Below are 27,276 nucleotides of genomic sequence, written 5' to 3' on the forward strand. Positions count from 1 at the left end.
AGCACGAGAGCACTCGTAAATGTCGTACATCAAAATCTGTTCTTTTGATTACCAACACTAGTGTAAACACAAGCCATGCCTTTTGGAGTAATTATTCCTTTAAGTGTAGTATTTCCATGCTACTTACCATTTTCCCCTATGCTGTCCTGGAGATAGAAGTGTCTTAATATCCACACACTCCAACAGATGCTGGTAGGTAATGTGTCTTGTTTGAAGTCATCATATGAGAACTTCTGCCGTGCTCAGAAGATCGCCCACCACTTGGGTGACTTATGAATCTAATAACCCTTTGCAATATCCGCGTGCTTAAACTCTCTAACACCTTGGTGACTGTGCCGACAGGACAAATAGCAACCAGTCGCGATTTACCCAAAACCCCTGTACAGATTTACGCAGTGCCCTCGCTCAGAGAAACGTGAATCTTACGTGATTGAAATAAGCGAAGGCGGTCGAGTTTATGTGGTAATTAAACTGACCAGTAACTACAACCCCGAGATGCTGAGTGAAAATGAATGACCATAAGAAAAGTTGCGCATCCAAGACAGCAATGTGCACTTTTTTTCGCTTGTCTGTGCGTGCATTGCGCGTGATATGTCAACATTACGCAAAGCCGGTACAGTTCACGACATTTTAAATCTGGCTGCTTTCCCAGCTGAGGGAGAAGTCAGGTAAGATCACATTTCACAATCTTATTTTCTGCCAAGTAGCACTAAGTTCTCGGGAGACTTGTTGCTGCTGCTGCAAAGCTGTGGTATTGAAAGCTAAACAGAGGAAAAACATGGTTTTAAGTACCATACTTACATCTGTGCAAAACAGTTTTGAGCTTCGTTTTGTGTGTACTATAGGAAAAGAAAAAAGCTGAATCCTCGTCAGTCTTGAGGCACGCTGTCAACTTAAAGAAATGACAACGTTATTATCCCCAGTACGCCTTTATCTTAACATAAAGAATGAAATGGAAGTCACGAAATCCAAGAGCGACCGTTGTCTGTTATCAGTAAAATTCCATCAGAGCGCGAACACTCAGACATCTAATTGTTATGCAGTGACGAGGCGCTATGCTTGGATGTGTCCTACAAATGTGCTGGAAAGTAACATGAGTAATAGGTGGTATTTACCCGCGTATGATCCAAGATTCGTTCGAGCAGGAGAGTTGTAAAAGACACGAAACCCTATTGTATTTATAACTCAGAGCAACAGTAAACAGTATGCTGAGGCAACACAGACATACACAGTAAACGAGTTGGGGGGAAAGAAAGGGAGAAAAAGTTCAAAAGATCAGTGGACAGACCCCCTTTCTTACATAAACTTATTTTCTGGTTAGTAAAGTCTAAGTTGCTGCTTTGATTCAACAAGTTCCTTCCTTCCTTCCTTCCTTCCTTCCTTCCTTCCTTCCTTCCTTCCTTCCTTCCTTCCTTCCTTCCTTCCTTCATTTAACCATTCATATATGGGGCCATGGATTACTATATATTATAGAATACATATGGCAATTGATCCCTTCATATCAGACAGGAAATTAATGCAAACACGCTGGCTTTGTGTTTCTCATCTTGGGTTTGCTTTAGTTCAAGAAAAAGCTGATTACACACAACTGCAACTTCCACCCCTGCCAGGCTGCTTAAGATATAATGCAATTTGCAACAGCATTTTTACAGGCCATCTCACATTGTTTTTAAAGTTTTTAGATGCACTTTTAATGTATTTTTCATGTTTTTTTTTTTAATTAAGTAAATTATGATGATATCGGAATCTGCTTATTTACTAAAGCAGAAACAAAACAATTAAATACAATACCATACAATTTTTGGGTTGTGACATTACATACCTTAAGCAAAGTATGAGTGTTTCTTTTAAAGGTTTATTCACTTTTTTTTATTTGAACATTTGTCTGTTACTGAGTTTCCTGCCTCAAATTCGTCCCTGCGTGACAGGTCTTGGTGCACTCCAGACTAACACGTTCTAGTTCTCCGTGATCTGATGAGGATCAACAATGCTCTGTAAGGACACATTAATGAGCATAGATATTACGGAAGACATTTTTTGAAGAATGAATGGCTCAAGGTTGAAAACACTGTCACGGGTGAGTATAGTTTGTGGAGTATATAGATATTTCAAATGAAGACCATCGAGACGGATGAAGGAGGGCTATGTTGCTTAGGGACATGGCCCTTGAAGTGGTTAAACAGAATAAAACACCGCCACAAAAAAGCATAACTCTTGTGGAGGGTTCAGGGCCAGTACTGAGGACGCCACACTAATTGTCTTCTAAATGTCTAAACACATCCAGAACCTCCCTCATAACCCGTCATCACTTCCTCTTCTTTCTCAAAGCCGCATCACTTCATCACTCCAGTCTTCCTTTCCTCTCCTCCGTTCTTTCCACGCTCCCACAGTTTTCACAGGCACCCTGGATGACTCACATCCAGAGGACGGCCCTCTGCACCACCTCTGCCCTCCCCCGTAACTCCTAAAGAGATACCCAGAACCTCAAACTACAGGTCAGTTAGACCACCAGCACCGTCTCCTACCTAAGACTGCACCCACTCTCATCCGACACCTTACATTTTTGAACAGTAATATATTTAAGCACCTGAACCACTGCCTTTTATATTCAATATTCACACACACACACACACACACACACACACACACACACACACACACACACACACACACACACACACACACACACACACACACACACACACACACACACACACACATTCTTGTACATCTATCTTTATGAGGACATTCATTGACACAATGCAATCTCTAGCCGTTTACCCTAACCTTACCCATCACAACTAAGTGCCTAACCTGAACCCTTACCCTAATACCCTAAATCTTAGATCCTGTTGTGAACAGTTTGACCCCAAATTATGAACTTTACTTCAATGCAAGATGTGTTCTCTTCAATTTATTTTTAATTATGACAGTAAAATAATATTAGTTAGACATTTTGGGGCTTAGTTGACAAAAGCCTGAAGACAATAGTGCACTGAAAAAAAATTGTGTAGAAATAATTAGTAGATTTTACAAATAATTAAAACGAAATGAAATTTTCTGAAATATACAAAAATATTAGCACGGCATGGGGGATCTTCACCGGAAGTGAGAAATACTGTGCATCTTTGTAGAAACCACAAAACTTAGGTTTAACAAGAAAAAAAGTCCCTTTTGGGGGGAGAGGGTAGGTCTATCCTATAACTCTATACTGTCACAATATGTAAATTCATTTCTCTGGCTAGTTTTATTTGAACCCAGGTCACCTGAGCTCGCTTGTTTGTCATGCCTAATTACATTTGGACTTCGCTCAGTCTCCAAAATCATTATGAGAACTGAAGTGTATGGCAGCCAAAAGAATTGCATCGTCAGCATTTCTGAGCCCCCTTCTTCACTCCATTTACCGACCACTATTAAGAGTGGATGGGTCCGTGGGGAATGCCGTATCATTTCTCTGTTTCAATTTGTGTTCCATAAATATCAGTAATGGGGCTTGCACGTCACAACTTACACAGTACCTGGCAGTAAAAATAACCCTCAGCAGTGGGTGTGTGCACATGTCGGTGGAAGGATGCATCTCGTCTTCTATAGGGCTGAAGGGACATCTATTGTTTCTTCACTTAATTTCTCTCTCATCCTCACTCTCTCACAGCTGCTTTCGGGTGCCGTGCTCTACTGTTTTTAGCTAGTTCAACTCTGACACAGGCGACCTTTTCAGAATTGCGCAACATCACGTGTGAGGTAACAAGGGTGAAGTAACCCTGACACCCCATTCACCTTTTTTTTTTTCAAATTGTTCATACACTATTGCTTATATCTTATTTTCACTGTTGCTTATATCTTATATTCACTTTATGTACAGGCCTATAACAAATCTGCACACACCAAACTTTTCTGAAGATTTCAGCAGAATTGGAATGCCTGTGATTCACAAAGTTCTACACATCCCAGGTGAATCCTATTATGCTTTAAACCCATTGCTTAAAAATCTAAGCAGCAAAATGTGAAAAGACTTACATATTGTTTCCCAGTGCTTAGATCTGGGATTTGATACTCACACTAGAATTCTTCAGTGGCAGATCTTACCTCAAGAATCCTCATGATTTAAAATAGTAAAGCATCTAGTGATTTGTGATGAAAAAGTGCCAATGACTGAATCACATGGGGAGGTGGACCTTTATATTATAATGAGTCATAATACGGTGTTAAAACTTATGATGATGTCAAACTTGTTATGACTATAATATTGATGACAAAAAGTCCATCACAGTCACTCCTCTAACATTTATCAACAATCTTTTTTTAGATAAAGTTTTTTGTCATTATGCTTAGTGAACTTTTGATATACATGCTTTCAGATATGGGCATATTCTTTTCTATTCTATTCTATTCTATTCTATTCTATTCTATTCTATTCTATTCTATTCTATTCTATTCTATTCTATATTTTCTAAGATCATACTTAAAGCGGATCTGAAAGCAGTCATCAATCAAATCAGCATTTTACTATTAATTCTTTCTACCAGGCAACAGTTTCCAGCTAGTAGCACATCAACACAATTTACATATCAACACGACATGGCTAACAGCCGGCTGTGAAGCTGCTTGGCAATTGTAAGAACACACACACACACACACGCACACACACACACACACGCACACACACACACACACACACACACACACACACACACACACACACACACACACACACACACACACACACACACACACACACACACACAGTGGTGTAAATTGAGAAACTACTAGTACTGGAGCTTGCGACAGAAATCAAATGTTTAATTTGAGCATTGAGCTTGTGTTATAGGGTAGGGTGTAGAGCTCTTTACCTTTACAATATGCTTCCTAAATAGATACACTTACTCTGTGGCCATTATAATAGGCTTTTAAGTTATTTACAAGCTCTGATCTATAGCATTCATATGGTTTCACAGATGCACACAAAGACAATCTTAGCATTAATGTAAGTGCACAGCATTAGATACACATATATTTAAAACGTGAAAGATCTAGGAGTCACCATACATGTACTGAGAGAGACATGTCTAAATGCACATGCAAATATGCACAAACACAAGTACAAACACATTCATTTGCACACTGTATATGATAACAGTTAATGTAGGCTACTAGGTTATGTAAGTTGATGTAGCAAATTAACTCAAGGGAAATATGAATAATGAATTATAACTCATTATAATTAGTTATAAATATTGGGATCAGTTACAGTTTTTTTCGATTGCTAAACGACAGTAGGCACAACTGGATCTACATGTGCAAAACTCTAACTACAGTCTGCACTACCAACAGTCACCTGAGCTAAACAGTTCACATCACCTGCAAAACTCATTCCAAGCAACACAACTCTTAACACATGGCTCAAAACAGGCTCAGTGCAGCCAAACACTATGCACAACCCTCACTGAGATAACACACACTGTCACTCAGAACACACTGAGAGTAAAAACATCAAACACCAATACAGAAAATACAAACTTTTCATCTTTACAGTTTGAACAATTTCAGTGACTTCATACAAAGTAATATTTTCTTCAAAGAAAAGAGTGACATTCTTTCACATGATTTATTTAAATTTTTAGAACATAACAATTCTTTAAGGTAAATGAAAATTAGCAGTTTGCTTCAATAGTCTGTAGTAATTTACGGAATTACAGTAATGAGAAAAAAAGGTAGAAACTAAAAGTACATACTGTAATTCGAACAAATAATTGAGGGGCTAATCCTGCCTCTCTCTAGCATCAGGCCACAGGTTTTCATCAACATCACATCTAATGTTCTCTCTAATGTTGAAAGGCACAAGGCTGAAATCTATTCTGTTTTGAATGTGTGGTTCACAGTTTGACAGCAGTGTGTTAGCATTTGAACAAAGTGCTGTAAATCCACAGTGTTGTGCAGGTTGTGGTTAAAGTCATGGGATAAGTGTGTAGAGTTTTGAAAACTGTTCAAGCAATGAAAAACGAACTAGAGTTTGGTCCACATGAACTGCTGCTGTGCAGACTGTAGTTAGAGTTTTGCACATGTGACTCCAGTTGTGCCGACTGTCGTTTAGCAATCGAAAAAAACTGTAATAGGATTAACTAGATGTAGCAGAACTAATACCACTATCTACTAACCTGTTCATCCAGCGAATGCTTAGTATTAATTATTTATTCATTCTAAGAAATGTTCATTTCCGGGGTATGGAAAATAACTTTCATACTGTACGGTACTACCCAGAGCATGTAGCCAAAATCTGCATGATTAGGGACTCCAGTATATCAGCACGAACCACAAACAACTTTAAATGTGACACGAACAAGACTTTATTAACTAGACTAAACACGTAGACTAATCTAACATACACAAACATACATACATGCATACAGTTTAGCAACGGAAAGAGAGCTGAAGCAGAATACAGGAAAACAAGAAGTTGTAGCATTGTTTGAAATTCAGCAGATCAACAGCCTTGAGCAAACCATCAGTTTAGTTCTAATATGCACTTCTTTGAAAGTGGGTAGGGATACTTAATGTATCAAATAATGAGACTATGTTTGTCTCACCCATTATATGTCCTGATGCAATATGTTAAGGCTCTAGTTGATCTGTGCTGATGTTGTCTTGATGAGAGAGAACAAGTTGGAGTCAGAGGATCTTTGGTGCATGTAAAGACAAGGCCGCAGCCTGGCACAAAGCTCAGCATCATCTTCACATTAGAATTTCTCAGAATCCGCCCTGATCTTGTGATCTTTTATGTAAGTTGTCACACCCTCTGGAGGCGTGTAAGCCAATAAGACGTGGTTCCTTTGGAGTGAAACTTTACAATCCTGTGTTCTAGTAGGGCATTTGCATAATTTGATTGGGTGTTTTAGAGAAGAACCTTCAAGACTCTTATAATACTAATGTGTCACAGAGTTAGCAACATGTGATGTAAATGAAGAAATAGGGAATACAAATTGGAGTTCATACCAAACATGCTACACATGTGATTTTAGTTAACCATAGAATGCAATTCTGAGTTTGAATTAATATATAGGCCAAACCCTATCAAATGAAAATCATGAGATGGGAAAATTGGATACATGTTCATAACTTTATCAAGTGGCTATATATAGAATATATAGGTTTAAAAGGGTTTATTCATCCTTTTCAACGAGAATTAAGTAAGTCAAAACTCTCTCTAAATTCCTTTGGGTCATAAAAAGTCTTATCAGTCTTAATGTGTCCTGTAACCGGACACCTGGTTCTGCCTGTGTGTTAGTTGCAGTTAACTCTAGTCCATGGTTTGATTGGGTGAGGGATATTATGGATTATTTGTTAAATATAACAAATATTTCTGTCTGATCTTTCTCTCGCTACATTGATGCATTCATATCATCATAAAGTAATTTACTTGCACAACATTGTTTATGCTATTTATTTATTATAAAAAGTGATTAAATTCACTGCCTAACAAGCATGAATCATCACAGAAATGTCAGTTTTATACATTGCTAAAATTAACTAAAAAGCACATTCATTCTCATCCACTTACATATCACAACAAATTCATATGCTGCCTAATGAAATAAGTAGATTTTTTATATCATTTATAATTTTAATTATAATCCATAAAATTTAAAGCAAAATATTTTTTTTAACTACAACCAATGTTCCCGCACCCATAGGTGCTGCAGTTTATTTGACTAGTCTTATTTGCATGCTTTTCAATAGCTGAGGTTTGTAAGGGCCAACAACAGTGAGGTTTTGTTTATTTGCATCTCAGAGTACATGGACATCTAATATTGATCTGTTCATCATACAGCCATAAGCATCGCTGTTCATAGTTATATCAGTAAAACCCTTTGCTTAACGAGACAAAATAGGACAAACACAAAATGAGACAATTAATCTGTGGACATCATTAGGTACCAATACATCAAATACCGTTGTTCTTTTTATAAGGTCTGAGACATGAAAGCTGCAAGTCTCAAGAGCATATGCGCTTGCACTGTTTTTATTCATCTGGTGAGTCAGTGGCCATTTTCGTTGGCCATTTTAGTTAGAATTTGGTCTCTTGTGGTACTATTGGCAGTTGTAAAAAGTTTCTTAATAGAGTTCATTTTTTTAATTAAGACTTGACAGTGTGTGAAAGAGACAAAGAAAATAAATGACTATTATTTTATTGTACTGATAACCTCACCTATAGAAAATAATGATTTATCATTCCTTTAAAGAAAAGTTCATCCAAAATGTACAATTCTGCTGTTGCTTCAAGCGTGAATGGCTTACTTTCTTTGGTGGAACAAAAAGTAAATTTTAAATAATGCACTGGTCACTCTTTTCTATGCACAAAAAATGGAGACAGAAACTGGAACATTCAAACCTTTAAAAATCGAGAGTATCATTTTAAAAAAAGGACAATTTGACAAATCGTTATTCACTAAAAAGGTTGACACCCGTTTTAGCTCTCCTAAACATTCTTGACAGTTCATTAGAGAAGTTGTTGCCAGAGTCAAATCTGTTTAATGAATCACTTTATTTGATTCACAAAACTGAATGATTTTGATTCTAGTCTGAATGATTCATCAAACTGATCAAGATTCAAAGATCTTGAGAGAGATTATCAGTCATTTTCATCAGAAATGTTCTTTTTGGTGAATGGTCCTTTTAAAACATAACTGAGGACATGGGCTTCCTCTTCACAGTCATTAACCACTAAACTATTCTTTTTGTTCAAGTGGAGTCACAACAACATAATTTGCAATGTATTATAATGCAAATTGTCTGACAGTTTGGTGCATCATCATTTGCAACTTACCATTAAGACTAGATCTTGCTAATGGCATATTAGTTACTTCCTTGACTAGCTTTGTTATTGTAGCCTTGTCTTAAGGACCAGGTGCAAACTAAATGTTGTAATTGGGTCTGTAATTCTGTTTTGACACTGATCGAACATATGTGCACTTGGCGTGATGCCACTTGTTTCTGTTAAACTACAATTTCCAACATGTCCATTCCCTCACGTTTGGCATGCATACAATTAAACTTTCAGACACAAATGTCTCCCCATAACGCTATAATAATAGACAGCTCGCTCAATGGTCTAAAGTAAGGCCATTAAAGTGAATAAAGGCGGGAGTTGCTGAAAGGCTGGGAATTGTTAAAGACAATACTAAAAGAGTGGGATTTCTTCCCTGTTGATCTGTTAGGGATATCTAACTCCAAATGTTTCTCTCTATACATCAAAGGGCTGCCGCAAATAAAAGCATGCTTGTCGAGGGTGAACAAACTGCCTCCTTTGTGCCGCCTCCCAGCCAAACTCAACTGACAAAGCAGTTGGATGTAATAAACTGCAAATAGAAGCCCAGCACTATTTAGATGACATGCTCTGCTCTGGTGCTTGGCTGCGCACCTTTGTCTTCCTTTAGCTCGGACCGACATATAATATTACTGCATCGAAATCCTCTTAGACTCCTGGAAACAGGGTCCGATTACAACCAGCAACCCCCCCCCCCCCATACCTCCCTTTGGTTCTTTTCTTCCTTTAAACTAAGCAAAGTTGATATCTGTCTGATAAGACAGAGACTGTTAACACTTTAGTTTTAAGCCTGTGGCTGTATAGTAGGGAGTGGTCAGACAGATTCAAGATGGTTTCAATACAATGAAAATGATTTTATGTCAGTCATCTGACATAGAATAAAATAATGTGTGTTTAACCATATATGCTGCGGCACGATGAATGAAAAGATAAGACAAATACAGTATTTACAGTCCTCAGTCAATAGTTTGCATGTAGACAAGTTTTTTTCCCACTTAAGTCATGTGGAATGTTACTGATTTTACAGTACTTCATAAACATTTTTAGGTCAAAATAAATCTCATAAGAATGTATAGGTCAAAACCACCAAATTAATAATGCAAAACCTCACACTTAATTTAAAATGCTTCGTAATATCAAGTCCAACTTAAAGGATAATCCACTCAAAAATGTAAATTAAAATCATTTAATTATTCGTATGTCGTTCCAAATCTGTATGACTTTTTTCATTAATTGGAACACACACATAAATATTTTGAAGGTTGATAGCCATTGCATGAAAAAAAAAGTACACCAAAGTGTATTCTTTTGTGTTACAACTAAGAAAGTAAGTCATACAGGTTTGGATCGACATGAGGGTGATTAAACAATGACAGAATATATATTATTTCACAATGTGAACATACCATCACATCACACTATCAGACGCTTCATGTATGGCAGGTCTAATCAGCTAGAAAAGCTGCGCAAGTCTCTCATTAGCTCTTCATCTCACTCCCCATGGGTAAAGTGCTGCCTTTCAATGGAAATGTTCAAAGAGAGGCTAGATTTGGAAGGGCATCGAGGGGAAGGACTGTGGGACTCGGGGCCCTGCTGGGTAACAGAGCTCTCTGGCCACTTATATTTAGTAAGGATACCTGGGCGCATGCTGGATTTCGCCATGTTTGTGTAGAGAGAATGTAACAGCCTTAAAGTGATGTTATGACTCATCCCCGGGGTCATTTGCTCTCGCTGCAAATGAGAGTGGGTATCTCACTAACTTGCAGATATAAACTGGATATTGTTTTCATTATCCTACTGCTATATTTGGTAAAGGAGGAGAAAGCAGCAGAGAGAGACAAGATAAAGCCTATAAGAACGTTTGCATCAAGACACTCCCTTGCTTTCTCACACGTTCCTCCTTCCCTCCTCGTGAGAGACCAGATAATGTTTATCGTCAAACCTTCGCAAATGTCAGCTTGTCATGACGGGATGGACATTTGCCCTTGGATTCTGACGCCAGGAGTTACCTAATCAACACCGGTCCTTTGTGACTCAACTGAAGTAAAAAAAAAGGGCTGAAACCAAATGACCCTTATTGGTGCAAAACACCACAACAAAACGTCAAATCCTAAGAGAGGATCTCCACACTAATAATCAAATCCAGTGTCCACATTATGTGCCATTTTTCATTTCACTGTCAAACCTCAGGACATTTTCACCCTCAGGATAAGGCAATAGACAGCCTTTAGGTGTTCTCACAATAAGAGCGAGGTCGTCAGGGACTGACTCATCAACACTAATGCCCATACAGTCGTCCTATTTATTGACCCACTGAATGGTAACGTAGCGACAACAATTTAATTTGAAGGGAAATTGAGTATACGTAGGAGTATGGTGGGAAGAAATAGGCAAAGAATATGATACCTCATTTTGTTTCATCATGCATTTCTGCCTGAAATTTTCTACAAATGATTCTGCAAAGCCAATCTTAGGTTCATCAAGTCCGTATGTAACCATAACTACACACACTACTTTTGCCCTTCACATGATCCATACTCAAAATGCAATCACCTGCTGTCATGCAATGGGATATTGTGGTGTTCCTGTGTTTTGGTTTGAATATATTTGAATGGAAGCTGCATTGTTTTCACTCTGCGCTTAACCTCTCGCTGCCCTGTGACGTAACGACACACCTTTTGTTTGCAAGGTTCGTACTCGTTACAGCCGAACAATGCGCTCAGCATTTAAAACAAGAACATTCTCATTATCCTTCATCTGTAATTACTGCTCACCTACATACTTCAGGTTGGGCCGTCTTATATACACATCTTTTTCCAGTATCTGTCGGGCTGTGTTTCTGTGGGACCTCTTAAGGAACTAATATTGCATCAGAATGCTAATTGCCATCAGGCTTACCTTAATGCTGTGGTGTGCTGCTAGGTAGTGTCGGACCGGTGGTCCCATTTGACTGGGTCTGATTTCGGAAAACGCGCCAGATCCACGGATTCTCTCCCTGCTCCAAGAATTTTGATATTCGTCTGAGTGGCGGAGCTTGCAGGGAGCATTAGGGAGCGGGTCGATCTCCCACGTACCCTGCTTTACATTTCAAATCTTAGCTTATCCAAGGATTTCCATACCATCTATTTGAATATTTTCCACTCTGAAAGCTGGGAATTAGTGTGCTGAAACAGTCCTGTTTTATAATCCTTCGTATGAAAGTCGCAAACTTCGTGATAATAGATGCCCGTCATCCCCGCAAGAAAGGAAAATCATACATGAGATCTTAATGTCTCAACTGTTTCTCCTAGAGAGCAATGAGAATAAATGGAGAGTAAACAGAAACTTTTAAGTTCTCATCTTCTCAGATTTGTCTCCCTCTCACAATGTGACTCTTTCAAAAAGATCTCAACAGAGTGAGACAAAACTCATATTTGTCAAGGTTTCTGCACGATATCAGTATAAATTCAAACATTAATTTGACTTTATTTTGAATTTTATCATTAATTCATTATTTTTAATCAAATTTGTCTATGAACAATCTATCTGGGCTATTATCCACAATTTAATTTAGTAAAAACGTTAAATTGTTTGTATTGTTGTTACAAAAGGAAATAAAATGTGACAACATCCATTACATGGATGTTTGCATCAGCTTTTCCAATATAGCCATAGATTGTCTTTATATAGAAAGCCATTGTTTTTTGTTTTTTTTGGCAACAATTTCATAACTATATGATTATCCATTACTCACTCAGTTTCTAAAAGATAATGCATCAAAGACTTGTTACAGGCACACCTGCTTGTGGTTTGCATAATAATCAATTCCTCCCTGCAGGAGCTACACTCAGACAAAGGCCAACATTTAATTTGATGACCTTTAACCCAATATATCATTTAACCATATTCTTTACGCTCAGTTTTGAGGCAGTACTGACACTTTCAAATGATTTAATAATAGTAGTTAAATGGGATATATATATATATATATATATAAATCCCATAACAACATCGACCAGTTGAACAATACAAGGATAGACATGAAACTGCTCTTTTAATTCTTTCAAATAAATAATATAAAATTGCAGATTATTATCGAACAGACTAAAGTATTTAAATGGAGAAGGTTACATTAAAAACACGCATTCAAATTTGATGTTGAATCCATTATTGTTTTACATGAATTGTTCTATAGTCTACTTTATTTAATGTAATTACATCAGAAGTAACTAATTCAAATACAGAAAAATTAAGATGAATCCTTTAATTTACTTTTTCAAGTGAAAAGTCATGAATTACTTAGTAATGCATTATATACACTCTCTCTCTCTATATATGTATATGTGTGTGTGTGTGTGTGTGTGAGAAAATGTTACACTGTTGCTAATGTAATTAAAGTTCTTTTTTTTATCATAAATGAATCAATATCTTTATTTTTCTCATTTCTTGTTCTCTAAAGACTTGTGGCTATCAGTGACATTTTCTGCAACTCATATTGAGGCCATCATTGAGTCAGCATCTATTTCTGGGTTCGTCTCAGGTGTTCCTGCTAATCAAATCACACTTATTCATTATCTTCATCCTTTCAGGCATTCGACTACCATCCTGCTATTTCTTTTTCCCTCCCTGTCGCTTCAGATTCAGCCTATTTGTCTTTTTAATTCTAAAACACTGTGTTCCTTTTGAGCCAATCTTTGTCCCTGCACCGCTTCACCCCAACATGCAGTATCTTCTGATAAGGCCTTTTAAATGATTGCTTTTTCTGTTAAAAGACTTGGACGTCAAAGAAGATTAGAAGTTGAGGATTAGTTTAAAAGATAATGTTACAACAAGAGATAAAGGAATATAGGAAGGATAACAGACGCAAATAAGACAAGCCATGTTAAACCATTTCATCAACTTCAATACAACTGTTAATCTTGCTTCAAATTGTGTTTTTTCATCTGCTAGTATGCCACACATTTAGTCAATATGATGCATTATGACACTGCACACCCACACGTAAATCTGTGCAATATAACTTCAGGTCAGATGTAGTGATACACACGACCAAGAAGTTATCAAGGCTGCATCATCTCTGAAGTGTTAGCTGGCAAACTCTCTGTGGGAGAGAAAGTGTTCTCTCTCACATGTTGGAAGTACAGTGGTGCTGAAGTCTGTAATTATCCGGGTACCAATAGCATGGCATCTGCTGGCTACGTTGCACCGTAGGAGGTACTGCGTGTGTTTGTTTACATTGCGATGCCACTCACCTGTCACAAAAACAGCCAGGAGTAGAACGCCCACCCAAAACTCTGCTTTTCACTTGCTGATTCTGTCGTGGCCACACCACACTCATGTCCTCCTTTTCTTCTTATAACTTCATACATGGCAATATTAAAATTATGTTTAAAAAAAAAAGAGAAGTGCATGTAAACCTAAAGCTGAACAATATCTGGTGATAATCCACAGATCCCCCCATACTACTTCCCTTTAAGATATAACTTTATCAACTATCTCCATGAAAGGATTTCTTTATCAACTCCAAAAAAAAGAGAATCCCATCTGTAATCCCATCAAAGTCAGACTTTAGGGCTTTTTGACGCACTTTACACGTGCATCTTTTTCAACAATTTATATCACAAAACAATGCATGTGAAGTCTCTTGAGGCCCTCTGATAAGACAATGAGTTCAACGTGATCTCATTCTACCTGCAGTTGCTAAGCAACATTCACCTCCAACCTCTCACTTCGTCTTATTGGACAATCTTGGAAACACAGCCGTCAGCTCATTGGCTCAGAGGAAGTTAATAAACTTTAGTCACAGCCTTCCCTTTCAGAAAAAAAGGGGAAAAAAGCTCAGTGTACAATTTTTGTGAATGAGAGAGGAGGAACATAAGCAGGTGCTTGAGCGAACTCTTAAAAATAAAGCAGACAATGAAAGCATGCTGCAAACTGACAGTTATGAGACTGATATCAAAGTTAAAGAAGAGACGTTTCCAGTATTTTAGCTGGCATTGCGTTTCACCCAAGAGATCGGAGCTTAAGAGACACTAAAAGAGGGAGGCAGGTGTCCGATTGCATGTTCAATATCAGTCTTTTGTGATGTTTGGCTGTGGGAATATGAAAACAGCAACCAAAGGGGTATTATGTAGTATCTCATTACTGTTTAGTCTGCAATTCAAAATTCTCAACAATAGTCCCACCAGTGATCAATACTACATGGTTTATGGTAGTTTCCCAAATCACTGGAGCAATTCTGGGGTTCACCTTTAAAGAGAAATCAAAATGAGATTAGAGAGATTTATGAATCAATTCATATTTATTCATATTTTTATGCGAATAAATCCTCTCAAAAACATGAAATAATTAACTAAATAAATTGTCAGAGTAAAAAATCCTCAGGTTTAGAGTTGCTTTAAATGGACTAATTTAGATAATTATTTAAAAAAAGAACAAAGATTAAAAATCACTCGGCAGAGTAATGAAATCTGAAGTAATTTAAACACTGAATAAAAGAAACCATATTGAATTGACAGATGTAAACTCCAATATGGGGCCAGTAATATGAAATTTTATATTTGTGACATATAAAAATGTTTGTTTTCATCAGTGTTGTTAATCTGAGTATAGTTTTGAGAAGACTCAGCCTCTTCAGATACAAATATTGGACAGTAAAATTCCTGATCACACCAAAGACGATAACTATAACGATGAAGATATAGTTTAAATGTAAAAGAATAGCAGAGACCACACCACAACTATAATGATAAACGGTGCTGGGTAGTAACTGTAATCTGGATTACATTCCTAAAATTAAATACATGTAATCAGATTACATTTTAAAATAGCTTACTCATAATCAGTTACTTTTTATTGATTATGATTGCTTAATATTCTCCTAATTTTATCTTTTAAATTTAAAATGATTAAGTTAGGCAAAATTACATGGAAAATTGAGAGGGTGCAAAGCATAAATTAGTGAACAAATGTTCCATTATGATAAAAAATTGTTTTTATTTTTAAAATATTTTTCTTTTAATTGAACATTAAGATTAAATTAATTACTAGCTTTTCGTCAATTTACGCACCCCCTGCAGTTCCTACACAAACCCCCCAGTTTGAGAAATACTGACACATAATTCACTCTACAAGATTCTATTCAAATGAATGTGATAAATGATTTAGGTCAAAAGTAATCAGATTACATTACCTAAAATGTGTCATGAAATAGATTAATTTGTGATTAGTAATGGATTACAGTTTGTGAGTAATCTACTCTGCACTGATGATAACCGGCACAGAGGAATGGTATTGTTGGTATTGTTTTTTTCCAGCTGATGAACGATAAAAACATTGACAGCCAATCAAAATCTATCCTACTTTAAAGAGCTCTAGCATTTAAAGCGACAGACGACAAGACTGCAGCGTGTTTATAATGAACAGAACATCGTTCTTGGTGTGAACGGAAAGTCTGCAACTTAAGATCTCAAGAGACATTTAAATGGATGTAAATGTGATAATTCTGTTAAATACTGAATAAGACTAATGTACCTGATAAATGCATTTTGAATAATGGCGATAAAGATAACCTTTTTTTAATTTATTTTTTCAGTGACTTCAGTACAGAAGGTAGTGGAACACCTTCTATAGCTGAGTACGTGGTGAGTCCCTCCCAAATCCTGTTGAAGACTGTCTATGGCCTGACTTGTGTAGGTCCTCAAATGTCAGGTCTGGCTTTTTCTCTGTCAATATGGAGCAGAAAATACAGACCAATTGTTTAAAGTCACCATGAAATCAAAATAGACAATTCATATTTTTTTATGGAATATTGCAGTTTTTATTATCAATTATTTATCTGATTATGTTATTACATTTTTTTTTTCTTAAATTCATGTTCTTGTCTTTCATCAAAATAACTTCCCCTCCCTCTTGCAACATCTCTTCTCTGATGAGTGTTCACCGGCACTATAAAAAAGTTTCATATTATCATAAATGGAGGAGAGAGATTGGGAGTAGTAGTAGTTTGTGTGGTTTTGGCTGTGTGCTTGACATTGCTTCACAGCTGTCAGGTGGTCCGCCCATTACACCACTAGATATTTTAACAAACAATGCATTGTTAAAAATTCATAAATTGGATTGTCAAATCCAAAATGTATGAAAGCAGTCCAGAGCCTAACTGTACTAACATTCCAGGTTTTGAGAAGGGTGATGCCAGGAACAGCCTTATGAACATCAGTTTCCATTCAGACGACTTTTTCATGTGTTTGGTTGCACCTGGTGTCACTTCTTTTTTTGCTGTTATTCTATTGTTAAGTTTCCTTCTCCTTTGCAGAGCAGCCACACACTGCGAGACAATTCAGCAAATACCATGAACATGAAATGTTTTATTCTAAATTATGTTTAAGGAAAAGGTCCCACATTTATTCTAGTGTCAAAATGATCAGTCTTTCACAACTAATTCTTCAATTATGTAAGCATAAGCATATGTGAATATTAAAAGGTAAATATATTCTTGTACTCTGTACAGAAGGATGCAGTTTCTCAAGACATTTTAAAGTCCAATTTAATAAATAATAAAACAAACAAACATATTTAAACATTTATTTTTCTTGCCCACTGGAAGGCCAAACAGGTGAAACTTTATGGATGTGCTGCTCTGTATGCCATGAGCCCACTACTTATCTTCCTGTAGGCATATTACATAATTATCTGTTAATAATAGCCTCATTACCAGAATTAATTACTGTTAATTCCTTAGGCATGATGTTAGAACCAGGGCAGCTATGCACAACTGATTGTCTCTCAAACATACAAAAATACTCAAAAACACCAATTTATATAGACAGATAGCGATAATATTTATAACGCTGCTTTCTTCTCTCTTACCTGCAGCAAGTATTGACAACTCCAAACATTAGGCTAAACCAAAACATTGGCAGTGAATCCTATTCTAGTTGAAGAATAGAACTACTACTTCTATGGAACCTCATTGTATTATTGGATAAGTTAAAAGAGTTTGAAAATTAAATGGGCCACGTTCCTGACGGGAGGCTCAATTTTCTTTTGGTTCAGACAGATGGTATGCAGGAAATGGACCCCAAACCACCAGACTCCCTTTATGTCTTATGTGGGCTGAACCCAATCTCTGAACACACTGAAAAGCATATAAATCAGCAAGAAACAAGATGACCGAACAGCATTATAAGACAGCTGGAGGTGAAGATGAATGAAAAACTGTGGTTAATTGGACTGAACTAATAGGTTTTGCTGTGCAGCTGAATTAAAAATGTTACAACACAAAATGTCAATTATAGTAGTTGTAAATTCCCTAGAAATATAAAAACCCTGTTCTTAATTTGAGTTGTTACCAGTCAGAGCAACAGCTACATTACTGTTACAAAGTAAGTTTAAAACTATTACAAAGCAAATAGTGTAACCAGGTGACCAAAAGATTGGCTAGTTTAGAGAATTTCCAAATATTGTCCATTATTCCTGAATTTTCTGGCTTTGTGGGCATAAGGTAGCCTGGGAAAACCCAGACAACTTCCGGCAAATTTAGATTTGCTCTACAAGTAGTCTGGCAAAGAGCTCATTCAAGCCCATTTCTAATCCGTCGAAATCGCGGCACCAATCAGAAACGCATATGGCTTTACACGATGACGATCGCTCTGATTGGTTTTAGGTCTTTCCAATTGCGCCCAAAAGCATTTGAACGACGTCCGTTGGTGACGCCCCTTTGGAAATGAGTTATTAATGCAGCTTTGCCAGACCATAACTCAGTTACTACTGAGAATGGTCTGGTTTTAACCAGGCTAGGCATAAGGACAATGAATAAAACATTTTTTTTTTAAGTTTAGTTCAATAAAATACACTGTCAATATTTCTCAATTGATTTCTTTTTAATCAGTCAGGAAATAGAAACACATTTGACCTCTAAAATGGAGCAATTTTTTTTAATTAAAACATTTAAAAAGATGAGAAAAAAAGTAATTCAGTGGCAATAATAAAACCATGTTTCTTTACAAGACCCGAACATCAATTAATACTTTAATGTGTGCTTCATATTAGGCTGAACAGGTTTTATACACACATACATTAAAACGAACAAAAAAAAAAAAAAGTTTCCTAGAAATAGTTAAGCCCAAATACCTGCTCCTCCAACAACTTTAAAACCCACATTCCCTTTTTACATATTTTGTACATCAACTCTAATGAGAAAGAAGTCTGTGAGAAAGTCGGTGTATGAGAAAGCGGCGCCTTTAATAGCAAGTGGAAACCTCTCACATCCTCTTGGTGACTTTTTTAAAGAGCGCAGCGGGCCCCATTGAGCTCAGCTTGGACTTCCGCTGGTCAAGCTGAAGGAGGTTTCCCTCAGATACACTCCGTACTACTCTTCGGCTTGGCTCATTCTCCGAAGATACTAGATGCAGAGAAAGAGAACAGAGGGTATAAAGATTATAATAAGAAAAACTATTTTAAGTTGTAATATTTCACAATATTATGCTTTACTGTATTTTTGATCAAATAAATGCAGCCTTGGTGAGCATAAACTTTCAAAAAATTGTAATGTCTCCAAACTTTTGAACAGTGGTTTAACAAAAAAAAGGTCACTGTTTACTCCTTTAATTTGCTTAATCAGCATATGTAATTAATTAATTTGTAATCGAATGAGAGGCTTTTTAAACATTGGTGCCTTATTTTCTTTTGTCATTTAATTTAATAGGAGCAGCTCCCCAAAAATGTGGCAAAAATCACTGTAATGCACGGCCTCTAATGACTTATTACTTTATGAAACTGGGGTAAATTCAGCCAAATCATGGCATTATATTACTAAGGAGAAAGAAGGCGCAAGAGCCATTGGGAGTGGGAGGAGGAGATTGTGCGCTCCTGGCTGTGCGCCTGACATTCTTTCACAGCTGTCAGCCGGCCCACCCATTACACTATTACAATACTTTACCAAAGATAATGTATTATGTGAGAACTTCATAAATGGAATATAATAAGAGACGCTTATGTTCCACTTCCAAGATAGAAATGGAGAGCCCATAGAGGGTAACTTAACTTTTAACAATTTTTCTGCATTTAGAATAGCATACTAACCTCCAAAACGTCGAATTCGCAGTGGTTTAGACGGCTTGCAGGGATCTCTCTTTATGCGCTTGGGTTCTGCGGCCTGAGAACTTTCTTCTTTTCCAAGGTTGGAACTGGTACAAACAGACACGAAGTGAGATTTTGGAAAACACCAAGAGTGCAAAATGTCAACAAGGCAAGATTTTAAACAGCTGTAGTGAACAGGTCCCACAATAAACACGCACCAGTTGAACTTGCGCTTGACCTGAGCAGCTGAGGTCATGGCCATGTAGGACGGTTTGGATCTTCGAAGGTCTAATAACGATGGGATCTGCAACCTAGGAACCAATTGGAGAGAAACGTATTTATGGCAGCCAAAACAGAACTACCTAGTTCACTTTTGCATGGTTTAATAATGCGGATGTTAATGACAGTATGCGGTACCTTTCAGCTGGCTCATTCCCATTGTTAGCACGTAGTGCCTGGAGTGTTGTGTGGCCAGGGGGCTCGGGTGATAGGATGACTGTGGCATTACTTCCTGACGGGTCCTCCTCGTGACCGATGTCGATAGTGGAGTTTGGATCAAAGTTGTTGGAGGCGTGTGGTTGCCCCTCAGGAGTGTACTGCAGCAGGAACATGCCCTCCTGCCTTAAGACCTCCTGAAGGGCAGGAGGGTAATGGGACAGCACAGGAATGGGCCCAGCCTCATCTGGGTTCTCAGAAGACACAGAAAGCTTCCTCCTGACTTTTTTAGGAGGACATTCAGCCTCTGCCTCCTGAGGGCCTGAAAGAGAAAGGAAGCACAAAATTCACCAGCTTTATCGGAAGAAATCACCAAATGGAAAAGGCCATGTGATATACAGATTATTTTCAAGTCAAAGCTGAATTGTCAACAACATCATCAGAAATGTTTGCCATTTTAAAAACAGGTAACGATTGTTCTTATCGAACAAATCAAGTGCTCAAACTTGTTTGATTTGACACGCATTAACTTCACTACAACATTTGCCAAAGTCAGTCCTTGGATTTTTTTTTTGCCTTATGTTTTTAGACTTTAGAAAAAAAAAAAAAAAAAAGTGCAAAGAAAATTAAAGATGGATAGATAGTTGGATAGATAGAGATACACAGAGGTTAGACAGATAGTTATACAGTTGGACGGATAGATCGATATCGAGAGAGATAGACAAGACAGATATGCAGTGGAATAAAGATAGATAGGCAGACCTGTTGTCACTTACCACAAATTATAACAAATGCAAAATCTTAATCAATGTGAAAGTTTAAAGGAGAATAAATTATAGCACTCTATTACAAACAGTAATGAAACAAAAAACTCACATTCTAAAGCCGAGGGGTTTCCTTTTTTGTATTAAATACTCCCCATCACCAATTTTTTCATAAAGTGGTGGGGACAAAATTGGTCATTGTAAAAAGTGTTGGGGCCAATAATGCTTGAATGAATCCTGACCAACACAAGTAACTGGGCATGTTATAATATTACTCAGTTATAGTAATCTGATTTATGAGGCGCATTCCTGGACACAAATCTCACACACACAATAATTTTACATGACTGATACAAATACACAAACATTATTGTCCTCAAAAAACAGTGATAATTTAATCCACGCTTGTCAAGCGAGCGTTCATGTGTTTGTAACACACCAAGAGCGGTATGTTGTTAAAGAGCAGGTTCTGTCAAGACAGACAGTATGTGTGTGCCGGTGGGTGTATGTGGGTAGGGAAGGCAAGGGAGGCTCCAGGAAGCTGTTGGAGGGGTCTGACGTTGGATATTGAGTGGTGGAGTATGCCGGAGCACGTCGCAGTCTGGCTGCACACTGACTCACACGATGCAGAAAAGCGAGGGAGAGAAAGACACTGCGGCTGCATCTTAAGCGTTCTTGACCAATCGCAATGCTTCAGAGCTCCTGCTGGTTAAACTGTTGACACACAGCCATCTCTCCTTCTCTCTGAGTCAGTGCTGATTCTCAGAAATCTGGATTGCATGGGAGAGGATCTGACATCCTGTTAATGACTAACTATACTCACTTTTTTAGCAAAAGAAAGTTTGAGAACTAAACGCCTCTTCTGAAACTCTTACTGAATGCACTTTGCTTTGACTGCCTCTCGAAGCCAACAGCTATAGCGCACAGGCGATATAACTTCATTTGAGAGGCACGGGATGATCAGGTGACAAAGAAAAAAAAAAAAAAAAGGATGGGAGAGAGGATGGGCGGCAGACAGTGATGTATGGCCCAGAGCGGAGGCAGAGGAATAGGTGCGATCAGTAATTGGTGGCAGAGTGCTCTGGGTGGTGTATTTTTGGCTGGTGGGATTAAAACATGCATGAATCGCTATTTCTGGAGGAAGCCACTGCGGATTAGGGTCGCCTGGCTCTCGCTCTCTCATTGCTTGCTCTCTTTTTATTGCAGAATTGTCCTCGCCCAATCCAGGCGCGTTTCATACTATATGTAATAGCTCCCCCCTCCCTGCACCGAGCAATGATTTTATGAATGAAATTCAGAAGGGCGGAGGGTCGGCGCTACTGAAAGAGGCTAGACGTAGATGGCGAGGTGAGGAGGAGACAGACAATGGAGATGGAAAGACTGACTGATTAAAAAATCCTTCAAAAAAAAAAAAAAAGGAGCACACAGATAAAATCATACAGAAACATGAAAGAAAAGAGTGAAGAGAGGAAGGAGAATGTAAAGAAACAGACTGCAGACTTAAGTCTGAGAGGCAGGGGCGGCAGTCTCGTGCGCGTTGACACGTGACCCCTCCTGCTTCTGTCCTCTATTCCATCACTATTTTCCACCCTTTCACGCTCTCGCTCCCTCTCTCCACCGAGCACTTGAGCCTGAGTGCAGAGACAGTATCGTCATGAAGCACGTCGATGGTGGGGGTGGGGCGGAGGTTCATTCATAACCCTCTCTTTGAATCTCTGTATCTCTTTCAGTTCCTGCAGACAGGGCTCCGTCTCTATTGTCTTTAAGCAGGGAATGCAGAGCAGGACTAACTGAACACAGCTTTTATTTCCTGCTGCATGAATGCCAGAAGAACTTGTTCAACAGTGTGAACCTTGAAAATAAGCATCTCTTTTTAAAACAGCAGCAAATTTATTTGGATGCCAATCTGAAAACGTTGCATCACATTCACAAAAATAGGATAGAACAGTTACACAAAAATGAATGGAAAACCTGTGTAGGACACGTAGTCTAAACTAAAATCTGTCTAAAAGGAAAAAATGCTTTATTTCATGTTTAAAACAATAAAGGAATGTAGAGGTCATGAATATTTCATTTATTTGCTAAGTGCCGAAAATGAAACCTTGCAGAGCCAGCGACTAGTTCGTCCTTGGAATAGCTCAGTGGAGCAGACTGGGAACTTGTAAACAAGTTTTTTCCCCAGCGGACTGATAAAAACCTGCACACCATTTTTTTCTTGAAATATTTTTCATTTTTTTCTTGAAAAAAATTAGCTTTTTTTCATTATTTTCAGAAAGCTCAATTTCCTTCCACTGAAAATGAACTTTTTATACTGTCCTGACCTGGTCAAATCCCATATGGTGTTTGAAATGAATCATTCAAATTTAAACAACCATTGGACGGGGAGGGGGACGGGGGTTGCGGGGGAAAAAATAAACAAACACCCCAATCTCCTTGTCAAAAATGAAGAATTATAGACATAGGAAATTTGTTTCTAATAAATATGATGTTCGACAATGCAAAATATTCCCAATACTATCAATGCAGAAGTTTACAATATTTTTTTCTAAACAATTCTTAACAGTATCCGTTTATTTTCCCCCACTTCCCTCTTTTTCTTTCTTGCAGGTCTTTGTATTTTCCTGAAATGTGTGTATTTCCCACAGCATGTCTCAATCAAATGAGGAACACCTGTTCTGCAGCAAATATCATTACTCTCCATTTACTGAGCAATAACTCACCACTCCTATTTCCCAAAGCTTTCCTCTATTCCTTTTCCCCTTTCTCCCACCCCTCAATTTCCCACCCCTAAAAGCTTGTTTTTGTATTTCACTGTGTCAGTATGGAGAATGTCAAGCAACTCTGTCTGTTCCGAAGCTAAAATAAAATAATTTGCATAATTATCATTGTAAAACTGTCAATTGTAAAACTGACACTGATATGATTTGGCTATTAGTAAAGCACTATTTTATTGTAATGCTTACATGGAAAATGATAAAGAATCGACATATTAAAAGGGGACTATTTTAAACAAAGCTAGTTTACAAAACCTTAAAGCCTTTAAAATTGTTGCAACACACACATGGGCTGTCAGTATGAGCAATGTGAAAGATTGGGGCAGCTGGATTGATGTCTTAAGCAGAGTATGTTGAAGCAGACCATGGAGAAAAATGGGGGAGACAGAGATGAGTTTACCTTTAGATGAGTGTGTTGGTCTGAGACGCTGAGAGGTTCGACGTGCGTGTTTCTCTGAGCCTGAGTGAATAGAATACATTGTTACTCATTTGAGCTGGTCCTTTCTATTCAATCCAGCATATACATCACACAGGGACTAAACACATCAAGACACATACATCTGTCAACGTTCACACAATGCAGATCACATTACACCGACACGAAAAACAGTAAATCACAAGGCAGACATAAAATGAGATCACTATGAGGTGGCTGTATGACACAAATGAGATGGCTCATCTTGGAAACAGGAAGTTTGCTGACATTATCCTTTTGGATTATTTCCTTACATCCTCAACTGAGGACATTACCACAAAAACAGGAGAGACAAATAGCACTTTAAACAAGATCTAATTTTTGTCACACAGAGGTGATTGTTTAAAAAAAAAAAAAGAAAAAAAAGATATAGAAATAAAGATTGTTTTGTAAGAAAAAACATCATTATTATGAACATAATATATATATATATATATAAAAAAAGACAAACAAAAAATCTGTAGTTTGGCCTGATGGTTATAGTCCTGGTGTTTATGCACTAAAACGAATGCTAATGCTTATTATGATTGTCTGCATCAACAAAATGTTATTGAAATGGCACATTTTTTACACATGTACTACTGTTCAAAAGTTTGGGGTCTCTTTTTGAGTTGGGTTCAATGTTTTTTTTAGTCTCTTATGCAAATACAGTAAAAACAAATATTGTGAAATATCATTACAATTTAAAATATTAAAATAGAAACCAGTTATTTCACATGATCCTACAAAAATCATTCTAAATGGTGGTTTGGTGCCCAACCAGCATTTCATATTATGAGGGTTGAAAACAGTTGTGCTGAATATTTTTTGTGGAAACGGTAATACATTTTTTCAGGATTCTTTGATGAATAGAAAATTCAAAAGATCAGCATCTTTACTATTTAATGCGTCCTTTCTGAATGAAAGTATTAATTTCTGAACAGTAGTGTACTTTTAAGTCAGACATTGTGGGTTAGCTTACTCCCTTGTTTGGTGAAACACTTTATAACATCAGTTTGAAGTATGATGATGAGAGATTTCACTCACTGCATGGCGTGTTCTGGTGAGACACGAGGTGCGAGAAAGACAGGATGGGCTGTAGATGAGTGCTTCCTGTACCATCATCATCCCTCTCCTCTGCTTTCTCCTGGTCTGCCCAGACCACACCTCGCTCCCTACGGACCAGGCGCTCTAGCTCCTCCCACTCAGCGTCATCTGTGGCAATGCTAGCGGCCTTCAACGCCAGGTGCTGTCGACGGCAGGTGGACAGCAGGGCGTTCACCAACCTGACAGGACAGGTGGAGAGCAAGTGTGATATAGTTGAATGATACAGATGGAGGCATTTACATTGCAAATTTCAAATTAATCTGAACACAAAGAACTTTCTACAAAGAACATTCCCACAAACACACTCAGATAAAGGGTGACTAAGTTCAAAATCATGAAACCTGGTGCATAACCTCTATGAGTGTTGACTCATACTTGTGCATGTGCGTGTTTTCCTGGTCTTGAACACTGATGAGGTGGCCCGTGTGCTTGATGTGTTGCTGAAGGTCAGAGATCTGCAGCTGCAGCTGATGGCACTGCAGTTCTTTTTTCAGCTCCTGTAGGCAAAAACACATCTTAACATAAAGAAGAAAAATGCAACAATCATTACAGCAACCTCAGAAGCTCCTTTCTAGTCCCTTGAAATGAATTGGGCATGAGTATATCAAAATCATTTATTTAAAATCATGAGTGTGTGAGAGAGAGAGAGAGAGAGAGAGAGAGAGAGAGAGAGAGAGAGAGAGAGAGAGAGAGAGAGAGAGAGAGAGAGAGAGAGAGAGAGAGAGAGAGAGAGAGAGAGAGAGAGAGAGAGAGAGAGAGAGAGAGAGAGAGAGAGAGAGAGAGAGGAGACACACAAACACACATGATTAATCACACATTTATCGTGAAATTAAGCATACACTATTTATCTTGTTTAACATGTTAATTTAGTCATAATTTGCTATATCCAGCAAAGTAAACTATCAGACATAAAATAACCAAATGATATAAGGAGTCCATATAATTAATAAATGTATGCACACCAAAGCACACACGAGAAAAACAAAACAAAACAAAAAACAGTACAGAACAAAACTTTTCAGAACTCACAGTGTATAGTATGTGTACAGTGCAACAGCAAAGAGCTTGTTTGCCAAAAAACAACAACACTAAACCAAACGCATTTACCTACTACTGTGCACGGATCCAACAACTGCTCAACACAGCAGCATACACAACAAATCAAAACATTATGCTGAAAGTGTGTGGAAACAATGTGATTGTAATGACATGAATCTGTGTGCATAAATACAATGTGTGATCGGTGCGTCGAGAGCACAAAGCCACATACACTGTTTGCGCATCAATATAACTATGTATGCATGTATGTATGTATGTATGCATGTACTGTATGTATTTAATAGATTGTATTATGTTTTTTTTTATAAACAGATAAAAAACAAAACAAAAATGCAATCTACTTAAAAACAAGGAAAAATTATATTTGATCATTTTGATTTATATAAACCAATATAACAGTACAAAGCAATATTTGTATTTATCTTTTTACTAAACATTTTAATAAGGTATGTAAAATGAACATGTTAAATTATGCAATTAAAGGAAAATTATAGGCTTATGTTCTACAATATGGGAAAAAAAAAAAAAAAATTATACAGTGAGGAAAATAAGTATTTGAACACCCTGCTATTTTGCAAGTTCTCCCACTTAGAAATCATGGAGGGGTCTGAAATTGTCATCGTAGGTGCATGTCCACTGTGAGAGACATAATCTAAAAAAAAAATCCAGAAATCACAATGTATGATTTTTTAACTATTTATTTGTATGATACAGCTGCAAATAAGTATTTGAACACCTGTCTCTCAGATTATGTCTCTCACAGTGGACATGCACCTACGATGACAATTTCAGACCCCTCCATGA

General features: G+C 37.5%; 2 protein-coding genes and 1 long non-coding RNA gene across 5 annotated transcripts in view; 1 reads left to right on the forward strand and 2 right to left on the reverse strand.

Moving 5' to 3' along the window:
* The window catches only part of bdnf (brain-derived neurotrophic factor), a 17,336-nt gene extending 16,272 nt beyond the window's left edge, over positions 1 to 1,064 (reverse strand). For 2 of the 3 annotated variants that reach the window (XM_079866915.1, XM_079866920.1), the window contains exon 1: positions 128 to 489. In XM_079866915.1, coding sequence (XP_079723041.1) covers positions 128 to 130 — 3 coding nt within the window. In that variant the 5' untranslated portion in view covers positions 131 to 489. Of the gene's footprint in view, positions 1 to 127; positions 490 to 801 lie in introns of those variants that run through there. The other variant, XM_079866917.1, reaches the window with a different exon arrangement.
* The window catches only part of LOC307155933, a 23,404-nt gene extending 6,888 nt beyond the window's left edge, over positions 1 to 16,516 (forward strand). Inside the window, exons 2-5 of the long non-coding RNA XR_013820625.1 lie at positions 1,929 to 2,077; positions 3,653 to 3,741; positions 3,863 to 3,951; positions 16,395 to 16,516. This is a non-coding gene — a long non-coding RNA (uncharacterized lncRNA). The remainder of the gene's footprint in view (positions 1 to 1,928; positions 2,078 to 3,652; positions 3,742 to 3,862; positions 3,952 to 16,394) is intronic.
* A 2,148-nt stretch (positions 16,517 to 18,664) lies between these two features.
* The window catches only part of kif18a (kinesin family member 18A), a 40,226-nt gene continuing 31,614 nt past the window's right edge, over positions 18,665 to 27,276 (reverse strand). The window contains exons 12-18 of the mRNA XM_079866900.1: positions 25,789 to 25,910; positions 25,354 to 25,592; positions 24,253 to 24,312; positions 20,297 to 20,636; positions 20,098 to 20,190; positions 19,883 to 19,986; positions 18,665 to 19,202 (exon numbers count right to left, since the gene is read on the reverse strand). Of these exons, the coding sequence (XP_079723026.1) occupies positions 19,063 to 19,202; positions 19,883 to 19,986; positions 20,098 to 20,190; positions 20,297 to 20,636; positions 24,253 to 24,312; positions 25,354 to 25,592; positions 25,789 to 25,910 (1,098 nt within the window). The 3' untranslated portion in view covers positions 18,665 to 19,062. The remainder of the gene's footprint in view (positions 19,203 to 19,882; positions 19,987 to 20,097; positions 20,191 to 20,296; positions 20,637 to 24,252; positions 24,313 to 25,353; positions 25,593 to 25,788; positions 25,911 to 27,276) is intronic.

Source organism: Squalius cephalus (assembly GCF_949319135.1).
Source record: "Squalius cephalus genome assembly, chromosome: 3".
Lineage (NCBI taxonomy): Eukaryota > Metazoa > Chordata > Actinopteri > Cypriniformes > Leuciscidae > Squalius > Squalius cephalus.